This window comes from Ochotona curzoniae, unplaced genomic scaffold (assembly GCF_017591425.1).
Source record: "Ochotona curzoniae isolate NIBS_2020 unplaced genomic scaffold, NIBS_Ocur_1.0 patch33, whole genome shotgun sequence".
NCBI classification, from domain to species: Eukaryota; Metazoa; Chordata; class Mammalia; order Lagomorpha; family Ochotonidae; genus Ochotona; species Ochotona curzoniae.
The window spans coordinates 40705-56452 of record NW_024466895.1 but is presented as its reverse complement, the minus strand read 5'-3'; the positions used below and the strand labels follow the sequence as shown (position 1 = coordinate 56452).

At 34.9% G+C, this 15748-nt stretch overlaps 1 protein-coding gene across 2 annotated transcripts in view; it reads right to left on the bottom strand.

The window, feature by feature from the left end:
- LOC121167106 (palmitoyltransferase ZDHHC17) overlaps positions 1-15748 on the bottom strand; it is a 54175-nt gene that overhangs the window by 7681 nt on the left and 30746 nt on the right. The window contains exons 1-7 of one of the 2 annotated variants that reach the window (XM_040996484.1): positions 12021-12092; positions 10754-10879; positions 10084-10226; positions 8680-8780; positions 3714-3838; positions 3000-3062; positions 39-132 (exon numbers count right to left, since the gene is read on the bottom strand). In XM_040996484.1, the coding sequence (XP_040852418.1) occupies positions 39-132; positions 3000-3062; positions 3714-3838; positions 8680-8780; positions 10084-10226; positions 10754-10834 (607 nt within the window). In that variant the 5' untranslated portion in view covers positions 10835-10879; positions 12021-12092. Of the gene's footprint in view, positions 1-38; positions 133-2999; positions 3063-3713; positions 3839-8679; positions 8781-10083; positions 10227-10753; positions 10880-12020; positions 12093-15748 lie in introns of those variants that run through there. The other variant, XM_040996483.1, reaches the window with a different exon arrangement.

Below are 15748 nucleotides of genomic sequence, written 5' to 3'. Positions count from 1 at the left end.
AACAAACAATGTATTTAGAAATTACTAATGTAACTTACCTACACAGTTACCCACCCAGGGGCAATGATGATCAAATTTTGCTATACATCGATTACACACACCACAATGTTTGGACCTCACTGGTTTCCGTATCTGTTAACAGGCATGTTAAAGCATTATGAAGAGCATTGTACCTAACAGAGATAAACTAAACATTTATTTTCTCAAAATAAAATTAATAAAAAAAACCATTCTGAATAAAATTACACCAAGCTTCCCAAATGAATAAAATCAAACAAAAGTTACCATTGTTTTATTTCAACTCCAACAATGAAGACGGAATGGATAAGGCTACTCTGGAATATAAGCTCTTTAAGAACAGGACATAACCAACAATTTGAAAAAACAGCAACTATTAATTAAAGATCAGTCTGATGCTGTGATCAACGGTGTGAACTAAAGCAAAGTTATTCTTTACTTCTGTAGTAAAGAATACCTTAGAGAAGGCAGTGGGGCACAGCAAACAGCTTCCTAAAATTTTAAAATAAGAATATACCACATTCAAGGCTTCTCAGTAAATACTCATTGTGGTTAATGATCATGGCACCAGATGCTCTTTATTTTTAGTTATCTGTATGCATTTCTTTGCATTTTTATTGTTGCTATTTTCCATGATACAGTTTTGAAGGTACAGGAATTTTCCCCCTGACTCCTCTCTTCCTTCCCCACTCCTGTACCCTATGTTCTCCCATATGTTACAACAGTGTGATGATACAGGCGGTAGGAGCAACAAGCAGAGGCTTACACCCTTTCACCACAAATCACTGTCAACAATGAAACTGGTCTGTTTTGACTGTGTAATTTGACTGCAATATGGCAAGAATACAGCATTGAATACTTGACTTTGAGAAACACTACTGTGCTTTTACAGAAGAGGGTATCAGAACAATCTAAATGTTAAGAAAAGTTGTCAGGCCCAGTGTGATGGCCCATTGGCTAAATCTTTGCCCTGCTAACATATGGATGCCTGTTCATGTCCTGGCTACTCCACTTCCCATTCAGCCTCCTGCTTGTGGTCAGGAAAAGCAATACAAGATGGCCCAAAGTCTTGGGACCTTGCATCCACGTGGGAGACCTGGAAGAAGTTCCTGGCTCCTGGCTTCAGATCAGCTCAGCTCTGGCCATTGTGGCCACTTGGGGAGTGAACCAGTGGATGGAAGATGTTTTGCTCTGTCTCTTCTTCCCTGAAAATCTCCCTTTCCATTATGAATAAGTAAATCTTTTAAAAAAAATGCCAATATAGCAAGCATGTTAATTACCCACCATAAAGCATAAAACCAGTTTTAAAAGAATCCAGTACTGAAATTCTATCAAAAATAAAGCATCCCATATCTTGACTATTTTAACATCCTAATTAATCAAACAATATTAAGCAAAACAAAGACTTCGCAGAATTAAAGTTCTGCTTTAAAGCTCATTCTGGGTGGGAACCTGGCCTGGGGGAAGGATGACATGTGCATGGCTCTCATCCCACCCTGGAATCCCTGCATTTCAGGCCCAGGGCTGCCTCTCATCCAGCTACTGGGGAAGCAGATGATGGCTCACATACCTGAGCTTCTGACACCGTGAGGGAGTTCCAGGTTCCTGGCTGTGGCCTGCCCTACACCCAGCTGGGACAAGGCATTTGGGGAACAGATCAATAATAGAAGATCTGTGTCTCCTTGCCTTTTAAAGTAAATCAAACCTTTGTCTAACAACAAACAAGATCCATCCCATAACCCTAAATTATTTTATTGTTAGTAAAATGTTAAAGCATTAATTCACTTACAGTATACAAAAGCATAAAAAAGCATTCAATTTCACTGATTACATTGATACTATTCCAAATTCCATTAAAAACAATGGCAGTAGCCTCTAAATTTTTAGTTACTAGCATACAAATTAAACAATAATTTAAAAATGAAAACATTATTTTATAGAAAACTGATGTCTACAATTTTAAAACACATCATTACTAGACTATAAAAATCTCTAGTTACTCATATGTGTATATATATATTTATATGTGTGTATATTATATGTATGTATACACACACACACATCCCTGTCACCTGGTTGAAAATAATCACTTTAAAAACCAATGATAAAGTATTGTTCAGACTTTACATAAACGCTTTAATAAAGACACAACTATTCAAACTGAACTTATTTGCAGGCTACACTACCTGAAGTTACTACATGGATATTTCCCACTAGGACTGTACTGTTACACATTTCCCCCCCCTTTTTGAAGATTCATTTATGTATGTATTTGAAAAGCAGAGACAACAGTGAGAAGGGGAGAGGAAGGGTGAGAGAGAGAGGGAGGGAGGGAGAGAGGGAGAGGGGAAGAGAGGGAGGGAGAGGAAAAGCTGGAGAAGGAGAAAAAGAGATCTTCCATAATGGTTCATCCCCATAATAGCCAGGACTGGGCCATGCTAAAAGCCAGGAGCTTGGTCAACCTACATCTCCCTAACAGGGTGTGAGGGATCCAAGTGTTTGGGTCATTCTGTTACTCTCCCATTTGCATTAGCAGTGAGCTGGGTTAGAAGTGGAGCAGCTGAGATTCAAACCAGCATCTATTTGGGATGCTGGCAGCTGGCAGCAGAAGTTTAACTCACTGCCCAAATGCTGGCGACTAAAAATTTTCTTAAAATATAGATACAAAAATCTGCTAGTACAGTATACCAAATCTGTGATTTTTAAATACTTAATATTGCTAAGTTTTTAGTTATGGATTTACATTTTAAATGGAAAAAAAAAGGATAGTACAAACATATACTGTCATAGAGAATTAACACATTATACAACAGACATCCTTTAATCTTCAAAATACTACTGTTTGAATGAGGCTTAGGGACAGGAAAGTGAAAATGTACTTGAGGAAAGAAACTTTTCCCCATGTCCCCACACTCCATGTCCTTTATGCCATTCTACACTCAGAAGGTGAAGGAAGGGAAGAACAACGAAGAAAATATTACCAAACAGGTGCTGCAGAATATGCTGAGGTCCAGACTCCCTGTTTCTGCAAGTTCAACTATTGTCTGTAAATTAAAACAAAAATATTTTCTTCATCAATATTTTCAGCTCAAAATACGAGGACTTTTTGTTCATTAATTGTTGATATTGCAATACAGTATGAATACTGAGTAACACCGGGGCAGCACAGAACACAGGGGATAAGACCATGAGAAGCAGCCTACTGTAAGCAGACAGAATTCAGCAAAATTTGCTGTTTTTTAAAGTCCAGAGACTGGAGAAAACAACTCTTTTCAAAATAATCTAATAAATCTCTGGCCCAATTTTCCACTTTCATTAAATCTTTAGATTATAAATTTCTCTTTCTAAATATTTGGGCTACAGGAAATAGATATCCAGAACTGAATGTGCAAACAGTTTTTTTACTCAAAGGTACACCTTAACTATCAACCAACTTATTGTCCATCCGCTTTTTATAGCCATATAACAGACATATACTGAATATTTATTTGCTGGAGATTTTCAGCGATGTTTAGGACACTGTATTCACCTCTCAAAGCACCAGCACCAGAGATGAGAATCCAATAAGCCACATATAATCCTGACTCATAATGCAATTTGATATTCCAAAGGATAGCTCTTCCTCGGTACTAATATCTGCCATAAATATTGACAATTTTATAGCTGAACATGTCACCTAGATTGCATTTTGCTACCTTTTTCTTCTGCTCCTCTGTGGCTTTAATAATTCCTGGATCTGATTTCCAAGATTTTCCAAAATTGTAGAAAAGTGCAACACTGTTGGCCAGAAATGGAAGGTGGATAAATAAAAAGTTAAGATGTGTCTAATGTTAAGGACTAAGCAGTGATAAGTGAGTTAATCTTATAAATTTATAATCCACAAAATCTTACCACAAAGAAAATGCCCACAAATCAAAAATATAAGAGTCTGTTCCTTAATTCATTTGTCCATTACATTCACAACTAAATATATTAAAAAGTGATTTCTTGGGCCCGGCGCGGTGGCGCAAGTGGTTAAAGGTCCTCGCCTTGCACGCCCGGGATCCCATATGGGCGCCAGTTCTAATCCCGGCAGCCCCGCTTCCCTTCCAGCTCCCTGCCTGTGGCCTGGGAAAGCAGTCGAGGACAGCCCAAAGCTTTGGGAACCTGCACCCGTGTGGGAGACCCCAGAAGAGGCTCCTGGCTTCGGATCGGCATAGCATCGGCCCGTTGCGCTCACTTGGGGAGTGAATCATCGGACGGAAGATCTTCCTCTCTGTCTCTCCTCTCTGTATATCCGCCTTTCCAATGAAAAAATAACAAAATAAATCTTTTAAAAAAAAAAAAAAAGTGATTTCTTTATAAACCTTAAATCAGGTTTAACCAACACTTTACATGGCAAAAAATACATTAAATTTCAGTGAATATTTTTAAAGGATCAAATTTCTTTGGATAAAGGGATTTCTCCTCTTTAAAGTCATTAATATACATTTCATCTATATGTATTAAAGTTATAGAATCATTCAAAAGATGGCTTTTAACTACAGGGAGATAAAAAAAAGAATTAAAAATTTTCTCCTTCAAATTTTTTGATGATACTCAAGATGGCTTCAGTTTTAGAAAAGGTACAGACTTGCTCACACATCTATCTAATGAAAGTAAAAGCAATTAACTAAGTATTTATACATGTAAGTGAAGAATTAAAAGCTATTTTTAATGGTACTATGAAAAATAAAGCAATGCTGCTAAAGCAGTAAACTTCTGAGTCACAGAAATCTGCAACCTCAAATACTACCTTCAAGATTTTTTCAAGGAAACAACTATCACACAACAATTTATAAAAGGGTCTGGTGCAACAGCTCGACTGGATAAGCATCCCCCTTGAAGCACTGAGATCCCATATGAGGAAAGGTTATGTCTTGGCTGCTCCACTTCCAATCCAGCTCTCTGCTTGTGGCTTGGGAAAGCAGTAGATGATGGGCCAAGACCTAAGGCGCCTACACCCACATGGGAGACCTAGGAGCCCCTGGTTCCTGGTTTCAGATCAGCTCAGATCTGGACACTGCAGCCACTTGGGGAGTGGACCAGCAGATGAAAGAACTTCTCTCTCTAGCTCTCCTTTTTCTCTCTACAAAAATCTGCCTTTCAAATAACAAATGGGGTGGAGGAACAAAGAAAAAACTTAGCTACTAATTATTATCTACTAAAAAGTAACCCTTTTGTCCTTATCCAATTTATTATTTAGTTAAAGCTTAAAAAAGAAAAAAGTTTTAAAAATGTTCATGTAAATAAACCAATCAGGCTCCTACAGCCTGAATTAAATTTGCAAAGGTCCCCTAGTAGCTCAACGTATGTCTTTACATTTGAAAGAGATATTCAAAAACTAAATTTCAGATAAATGTTTTCATTTGCTCTGCAAAGGTAAAGGATTGGAAATCTCTTCAGACATCTGTATCCTGAAGTTAGTTTTAGTAAGAGTTCAGAGAAGCCAGTTTTAAATATTTAACTGAAATAGGCATTCTACAAGTGGGATGGATATTTTTAGTGTTAATGTGGAAAAAATCAAAAAGCATGAAAAAGATAGACAAAGCTGTAAATTACAATCCAGAGAGCACTTATTTTTGGCATATGCATCTTAGTTATATCAGGATCACAGTGTATTTACAGTTAACAAAATAAGTAATACTGATCACTGATAATGAGCCATTTAAGATATATGAAATCCCTATAGTAACTGCTGCTGCTGTCTCCACTTTTCAAAGGATAAAACTGATGGGGGGCGCTATGTAGTCCAAGATTATGGGAAAAGATCTCAGGGGAGAAAGATTTCTAAGTCTTAAGACCTATTTTTACACTGTCACATTGTTTTCTAAAAACATGTCATTACTGTTTTCACTTCAATGGTTATGGAGTCATTATTCTAGGTAGAATATTCTATTCTATTGCATTCTATTCTATTCTGACTTTCAAGTCAGGAGGACAGAATATAAGTTAAATACTAAATTTCTTCATAATAACCAACAAAATGAGCCAAGAAGAGTAAACCAAATAAACCAATAAGTTGAGAAAAAGGACAAGTCAAGAAAAGGTCCAGAACATCAGAGGATCCTGGCGAGGTAAGCTGCCTCCTGCACAAAAACTGTGAAAAACCATAGCTGATGAAACAGACCCTGTGAGTGCTCACCAAGCCCAGGCGGGCCCTCTGCTTCAGAGCTGTGTTCCTTCCCACCGCCAAAATTCATATCTTTAATTAATGGAATTATTTATGCAAAGAGAAGTTTAGAAAGTGAGGCCATACGGGTGAGGTCCTAATCCTTTTAAGAAGAGGCAAAAAGAGAGTTTTCTTTCACTTTCTCTCCTTGCCATATGAAAACATGGCAAGAAAGTTCCACGCAGGCAAGGAAGAGAGCCGTCACCAGAAAGCAAGGAGAAAGTCATTTTCAACTGGTGGTTACTGAAAACTTTGAGTATATAGCACACGGTGAAAGCAGCCTAACACATACTTGATCAGCTCACTCAACTGAAACAAACAAAAAAAGATGAAGCAGTGAGTAGATTAAGTTAAGAAAACCCTTTTGGAACAGAAGTCTGTGAATACCACTATGTGTCAAAATTACCAATCTTTGTCATTAAAATGGTATCTTATGTACAATGGGAGAGTGGTCGTATAGGATACTACTAATTCCATTTCTGAAGCAGAGTAGAAAGAAATACAAGCTGAACCTCAAACACTATTTTAAAAGACTTATATCTAGGGCCCTAAGCAAGAACTAGGAACTGAGCGCTCTTCTATGGTCAGGCTATGGGAAAGTGGACAGAATTTGCCCAGACTGTAAAACTGAAGAGATATCCCACTAATAAACAGGAGGAAAAGTTCAAGAATAAATTTATAATATACCAGAGGATATATGAAAGGTCTCAATGAATTTGACCAGGTTCTTAATGAAGATCATCAAAGATCAAAAACAAAACAAACAAACAAAAAACAGACTAACAACTTACATAGAATACCTGAAAAAAAAAATCAAAGAAAACAGGTACACAATATTCAGAAAAAACCCAGCTTGGAAAGAAACAACACAAAGAAAAAGGCAAATTAGCCAAAGACGCTTCATAGTTGAATTAAAACACCAATCTACAACATAAAAGCTTAAATATTAAGCTGATCAAACAGTTCCAACCAGATGAAAAGGGTGACTCTAGAAATAAGACAAAGATCACACCAAAACCATTACATAATGTAAGAGCTAAAAATTCATAAAGATGAACACAAGGAGCATCAAAAGACTCAGATAATTACAACATATGTAGAGAAAAAAGACAAAGGAATAATTAGAGATTAATATACAAAAATGACAGTGCAAAGTAATTCAACATGAGATGGGAAATGCTACAAATAGAATTCAGAGATCCTACTTTAGAAAAAAATAAAAATCACTAAAACTGAAGAAAAGCCTTCATTTTTAAAAATACTGTATGTCTATCATATTATCTCTACAATGAAAAAACATTCTGAGGATTAGAAAAGTCTGAAGGACAATAATCGGCATCCTCTGAAACCTACTGGTTCCTCTTCAGTCTCAACAACAATCATGTCTTCTTGGGGAAATTGAAAAAAGAAGAAGAAAAAGCTATAAACACATGACAGAACTTTTGGCAGAGTAAGAACCCCTTGTGGAGCAAAGACAAAAAAAATAAGCATAAATCACACAAATCTATATGGTTGTACTGATTCAGAAGCCAGTGCCCACTCAAAAGCATTAGTAGCAGATAGTTTTCTAGGGACATCAAGCATGAGGACAGATATGCTTTTTGTCATTAACTCATCTATTTTAAGCCTATAAAAGGACTGACCTCTGAAATGACTTTCCTATTCCAGACACACCTTCTAAGTTTTCACTTTCTAAGTTAGATACTAAAATTCATTTTCTTTTAAAAAGTTCCAATTCATAACCCAAAATAAATCTAGTTGATGGTCTAATCTGTTATATGTAAGTAGAGAAAGTAGGAACTTTGTTTTTATAATTAGTGGCAGACACAATAAGGTATAAGAATTTTTTTTTTTCCGATTTATTTGGAGACTATATAGATGTACAAGTTTACAGAAGTTAAGCTTTTGACAGTGAGTAGATTTTGAAGTGAAGGCTAGAAGAATCAGGTTTATTTAACTTCTGCTTGAGGAATGCTGCATTTAAAACAGACTGGTATGTATTTTATCAATAAAAATTATAGTACGAGAATATTAAATTTTATACTTAGTTGTAAAGGACAGAGAGTACTGTGGAATTCTTGAAAAGATCAGACAGACTCTGAGGACACACCTCACATGTAACTACTTAATCTTAGTATGTATTTGCTGATGTTCAAAGTCTTAGTTTTTGAAGCATTTCAGATTTCAGGTCTTGGAATCAGGAATCCTCAACTTGTACTAAATTAGACAAAGTGAGTTAAATGAGGTCTAAAGAAAATGCTTCTTAAACATTCAATAAAGAGTAACTATTTTTACAATTACTTATGCTGTTAAACAGGAAACTCAAAAAAATACTTCTGGTAATTCATGCTTATTTTTCTATGAATAATGTTTACCACATCAAACCAAGAGTAGTTCAGCAGTTCTAATACAAAATTAACAAAAATTTGTTTAAATAACAATTTGTGCAGCTATTATCTTTAAAAGGATATCATTCCAAAACCAGAAGAACCACGTCACATACATCCAGAATTTGGTTGCCAAATATATTCCAAGGGGCAATGCACTATGCATTGAATGATCAAAAAAGGATCTGCAAAACATAAGTTTTGTGAAATAAATTCTATGTCACATTCCAAAAATAAGTGTTTATTAAAATGACAGTTACATACATTCTCAGAGTAAGCAGTAGTTTAACCAGAATCCAGAAGTTTGAGAGCCTTAAATACTGAGTAAACGACTTCACACCTAAGTCCTTCAGACTCTGAAGTTCCTTTTAATTCATCAAGAATTTAAATTAGATTCTATGTACTTCTCAAGTTCAGAATTTCAGCACTTATTATTTTAAATCAATAAGTCAGTTTATTCTATATAGTATTCTTTCAGCATAGGTATTCAACAAAAACATGCAACTTTGACAAAAGAGTTCAGCATAAACTACATCCCTCTGTGCTATCATTATTTCTCCTCATCTATACATTCCAGTTAAGGTGAGGGAGCATCTTTCCAAACACAATGAACTGGCTAATTTAGGGGAAATAAAGATTTGTATTTATAATACTTAAGGAAAAATATTAATAAATGCAACTAGACACAGAAGGCTCCGCTATTTACACAAGTTAAGCAGAAGACTTGGTGACTCTCTAGTTTTACTATCTCTTTTGAACTCCAAGATAAAACCGTTAACAAGAATCAAAGCCTTTCTTGAAAACACATTTAGCATACCACTAGTTATTCTCATCTGTATGAATCTGTTTTCAGAACCCTTTTCCATAATTCACGTGAAAAGCAGAATGGAACTTGGCTTGGAAGCTCTAAATCTATACAGATACTATGTCAGTGGGCTAGGACAACTTTAGGGGAAATGGATCCATGTCTAAGAAGAAGAAAAGGAATGGTTACAATGCTTAATGAAAAAGAGAGCGAAAACAAAAAAAAGAACCTACTTCATAATTAGATTTTACTCTGCTACTAAAAACCAAACTTCTTCCTTGCCTACTGACCATAACCAATGAAAATGCAATTTCAATGGAAAAGTGAGCTCAACTAGTATAATTATCAGAAACAGTTTATATATAATATAATCAGAATTTAACAAACTTTAGCTGACTTCTACAGAAATGTACCAGATAATTCTAAAACCATATTTAACCTTAAGATTATAGGCTACACTTGGTCAGTTAAAGCCTTTTAACTTTAGAATCACCTTAATTAGGATGCCTAAAAACAAAAAAGTCAAACATTTCACAAATCTGCCAAAATTCTTTACATAATAAAATAAGACCAAATTAAGACTCCTTAAAGGCAGTGTAAGCATCCATTAATTTTTGTGTAGTGTGTGCAAATTATATTTTGTCATACACAGTTAAAAATACAGTTAAAATTAACACACTTACTTTGAGAGAAACTGTACTGTAGCCCAAACGCCACCATACATTAGCCCTTTAATGAGCCAAGAATCAATATTAAGGTCTGCTATAAACCCAACCAGCCAAATAACTAGGAAAGGAGTTCCTAGCATGACTTTCTGCCGAAATTCCTGTAGAGAAACAAACAATAAGAAAGCTTTTGCATGTTAAAACTTTCATCTGAGTCACTATTATCTTTAGGAAAGCATAAACAGGAGATGAGATTTATTCATTCAAAATGCCTACTCTGTGTAGTACTATCCAAGGCACTGATCTCTATCTTCTAGCTGCTCACTGAATGTGGCAAAACAACATGGTAACTGTGAACCACCATTTGGTAGATTACCGCCATTTTATGAGTTTTGGAAATAAAAATTTATTTTTATCTACTACTCAACAAAATCCAGCTGAATCAATGAAGTCATGTTAATAACCTCTGCAGCTGTAAGGAACTTCCTAACAGCCATTCGTCTTGGTTATCAGATAGTCCACCAACCAAGCAGGTCCTCAGAACCACCACTACTTATCTTCATCTTATTTTGGGTGGGCTGTGTTTGAAAAATCACAATGGAAAATATCAAATTTAAAGGCTGTACATATTCAATGATAAGTAGGTATGCCTTTAAATCATACTGAAAATCTGTGGTAATGCACCTACCTTATCAGCTTTTAACTTTCTAAGGAAAGAAGGATTGTCATATCCTTTTGCTTGTCTTGCCTCTTGCAAATGGTTGATCATCCATACATTTTTTCTCTGTTTTGCCAAATCAAGAGCTGATTCACCCTGATAAACAGAAACAGAAGAAATTAACATTAAACATAAAAAAGTGTTTTAGTTACTTCCTTACAAAGAAACTGCACTACTGATTGATTAACATTGATTTGGTATTAGGCATAATCAATTACCAAAGAACCTACTCAAAATACATCAAATTTCCTCATCTCATTCTGTAGACTCTATTTTTGTTTACATGTTGACATATTATACAGCAAATCAAAAAGTAGGTATTTTAGCACCTGCTGGATCAAAGGCTGCTGGTAAGTTTATCAGTTACTTCATATTTCTAAAGGATTTAGTATTAATAGTATTGATATAAAACACAGTTTAATTACCAAATTATCAGAAAACGCAGTTTTATTTCTAAGACAAGAGTCTTAGAAAGAAGAAAAAAAAATTCAACTTCTAATTCTACTATTACCATACTGGCACTCTTTACCTATGGTCACTCACTCCTACAGAAATGTGGACAGGAGAGATGATTAAAAAAGTGGGGGGTGGGGGGGGGCAGTACAGAGAAGAAGTTATAAACCTGTGGCTCCCTTAATCCCAAGCAAAAGCCAGCCAAGGAATATGAGTAAATAAGACTAAAACATAGTAGAAAGAAGAAGAGTAGGCATTACCAAATCTATGTTTCTTTATGCATTTTCTAATAAAAACCTTTTTTCTGCTTTCATAAATTAAATCACATAACTACGCCTCCATTCAATATCCTTCACTATTCATCTACTTCTTTAAATAGGAAACTGAAATTCAAAGTGTTTGCCGAAGTTTCAAAATTTGCACAGAAATATCCAAAATCACTTTGAAAAAATTAAAAAATGAGATCTTCTTCCAAAAGATTGTGTAAAAAATAAATAAATAAATAAGGAAGCTTAAAATATCTTATGAATAATTACTTGTTGGGTATAAAGTTTATTTACAAGTAAATAAATAAAGACAAAAATAAAACATACCACCACCACCAATAGCTATTACAAAACAGTAACAAAAAGGCTAATATACTGTAACAATCAATGGTCTTCCAGAAGGAATCTGAGTGTCTCACAAATAGGAATATTTAGTTTAAAATATCTCCTTGCCTATTCCAAAATTCCATCACCTAAATTGTCAGAACCAGCTATTTAATCCAAACTATAAAGATTACCTGAGTAAAAGCAATCCCTTGGGTAACAACTCCCAGAGAATATCCTGCAGTTGCCTCGGTCCAGCTGAGCACCCCTTCCACTAGAGGGCCATGTGACACCTAAGGATTGCCTAGACAAAAAGATTGAGGGAGCTTTTAAAAAATCTTTCAACTACTCCTCTAAGCTTCTGACTATTTTGTTTTAATATATATGTAATTTTTAATTCAGCTGGTAAAATACACAAGCAATTAGTTTAAAGAAATACACTAAAACGAGGATTTTCGGGTCAAGTCTATATTTAATCACTCCATGTCTTGGTCAAAATAATAAAAAGGCCTAACAACAAGATTCTACATGGAGTATTAATAGACTGTATTAACAGCTAATAAAGGTTTCAAAGGTTTTAACTAGAGCAGAAGACTGCTTGAAGTACGTCTAGATGAGATTCAACTTCTTTATCAAAATTAAGCAAAATTCTCCCTTGGAGACCATCTAGGTCAGGTCTTCAAGTAATAAAAAATTACTTTCTGAAAGTTGTTTCCTGCTGCATTTCAAAAAATCATCCAAGTTTTCCTCCCAATTCATCTCAATTTACCCATGTAACTAAAGACATAAGCTAAGTGGGTAAATATATTTTTTCAATATTCACAAATGAGATGTTAACCATAAAAAGAGATTTCTCCAACTATAATTTCATTTCGGTTTTTATTTAGTATCATAAATCACTAATTCTCCTGTCACTCCATGTTACTTAACAGGATTCAAATTTGGTATCTAAGGCTGTGTGCTTAAATTCTTGAGTTCTACCTGATTGAAAATATTGATTATCCTCTTTCCCCTAAAATGCTGATCCATTCAACTTTTTTCCTAATGAAATTAGGAAGCCATTGACTCAACCAATGAAAAACAAAATCCAGTAGTAGATTCCACAGTGAAAACCTCTCTTTTAGGGTGATAATTACTGCTAATTCTAAATATCAAAGTGGCTATTTTAAAATAACTTACTGTTTAGTATCAACTTCTCAAAATACATTTTTTGGGGGCTCAGCACAGTGGCTTAGCAGCTAAAGTCTTTGCCTTGCATGTGCCATCATCCCATCTAGCACTGGTTCTAATTCCAGCAGTCCCACTTCCCATCCAGCTCCCTGCTTGTGGCCTGGGAAAGCAGTCGAAGACAGCCCAAAGCCTTGGGACCCTGCACCCATGTGGGAGACCCAGAAGAGGCTCTGGGCTCCTGGCTTCAAACTGGCATAACTCCGGCCATTTGCAGCCACTTAACAAAGAATCATCAGATGGAAGATTTTCCTGTCTGCTTATTTGTATATCTGACTTTCCAATAAAAATAATTCTTAAAATAATATATTCTTTTAATAGTCATTTGTTTTTATATTAAAATAACTGAGTATCTTAAAGAAGGGCAAATTTCTAGTTCACATAAAGACAAATTGCTAAGAAATTTAAGCCTACTCTTATTTGAAAGTTATTTTTAGAAGCTGAATCAACTAATAGCTACATATTTTTATAATACAAAACATAATTTTCCATATTCTTTGACTAATGCTGAATAACACTACTGAAGCCATAGCCAGATTTACAGGTCACATCCTATTGTTATAATTCATTTTAATTTATAAGACTCTTTCGTAACACTTAAAAACTAAAAAAATACGCAAATTGTCAAACTCCTAGATAAAGATTTTACCTTTTTTTAAGTGAATTTTTCTTTTTCAAAATTTGCTGTAGTTTTTCTTAATTAGCTTACTATTCTACACAGCCAAAGATACCACTTCTAAAATTAGGTTGACCAAAAGAGAACCAATTACTATCACCTTTACTTCCCAAAAAAGCACTTTGCATTCAATCTTCAAAATCTCAACTGATATCACAAGACAGTTATTCAAAAGAAGTCATCTATCATGTTTTCAGGCCACATATAATCTACCTTTTCATTTCTACTATAAAATATGATCCCCAAATCCATTCACTTCCCTCCATTTCCACTCCTCTGATTCCAGGTTAAACATCCTTTCTTTGACTTACTGCCACAACCTAACTGATCTTTGTCCTTGTTTACATTCAATGCATTCTCAATACTCAAATCAAACAATATTTCAATAATATTAGAAGCAAAGCAGATCAGATAACCAGGCTACATAAATCCTTTCAGCTTCTTCCCATTATTCAAGCACAATTAAAGACCTGACACTTGCCTGTCTCAAGTAACTTCTCCCTGCTTCCTCCTTCTGCCTTCAGTTTTGTGCCAAAAAACAGAGGACCTTACACCTGTGTGTTCTGTGTAACTGATACAACTTTCAAAGCAAGCATCATCTCCTCAGAAGCATTCCCAGGTCAATCTCACTTGACATGATACTCCCAGTCTGACCCTCTATCACATTTGCTTTCTTTTAGAAATGAATCAAAGTTCTGAAAGAATAAACATTTTGTCTCTCCATTAGTGAACAAGTATTTGTTGCATGAATGAATAAATTATTGCTACTAGAAGGTGAAGACAGATTTAATTGGGGTTGCAAGATCCCAAGAGAAAAAGTCATCTAAAATTTTCATTTCAAAATAATTTTTTACCAAGGTAAGTTAAAAACATAATTTCCCCCATGAAAGTATAAATCTGCCATGAACAAATAAAAACTAATTATACACCGTTTCTTGCTTTAGAAATCATGTCATTCCAGAAGCTACCACAAAATCACTTTGAAGTAAGTTTTTGGTGGGCCTAGTATGGTAGCCTAGTGGCTAAATCCTCTCCTTGCAAGTGCCAGAATCCCATATGGGAACTGGTTTGTCTCCTGTCTGCTCCACTTCCCATCCAGCCCCTTGCTTGTGGCCTGGGAAAGCAGGAGGACAGCCCAAAGCTTTGGGACCCTGCACCCGCGTGGGAGAGCTGGAGGAAGCTCCTGGCTTCAGATTGGACTGGCTCAGCACCAGCTGTTGCAGCCACTTGAGGAGTGAACCAGCAGACAGAAAACCTTTTTCAATGTCTCTGTATATCTGCCTTTCCAATAAAAATAAGTAAATGTTTAAAAAAAAAAAGTAAGTCTTTGGTCAATAATCAACCTTGATAATATGTGACAATTACTACTAAAAGAGAAAATTATTAGAGAAATTCAAATAAAAGTCTAAAAGGCACAATTAGCTTAATTGTTAGATACCATGGACTCCTGAAGAGTCACATGAACTTCAATAAATAAGCCACAATGCATTTTTCCAAACTTGTTTAAAAACAAGCTACAAAACATGAAAACACAAGGTTCAAAAATAAACAACCTCAAATTTCTCTACTTTTTCAATTCCTTTTTTACAAAATTTATCATATTTTACTCTTTAAACCAAATTTTATGCAATGGTTAATAAGTAAAAGTCTTCATGAGCTGTAGAGATAGGAAATTTACAAACTAGACTTTACATATGTAACAAAAATGATAAAAGTGAAGAAACCTTCAGAATTGTATATTCATTTTATTGTCACAACACTTTGGTATTATTACAATGTCAAATACCAATTTGCTTATTGGCAAAAGGTATATGACGACTATTTGCCATACCAGCACTAGTTCTAATTTTCAACATCAAAATCCGTTTCTGCTTAATGTTTTAAAAAGGGCTGATAACAAAAAGAAAATAAAATAACACTCAAGAACAATTCAGATAATTAAATGTAAGAAAATCTCATTAATATTTTCTTATGAGGATATAATATTTTCTTATGGGAGTTGGTCAAATTCTTCCTTCC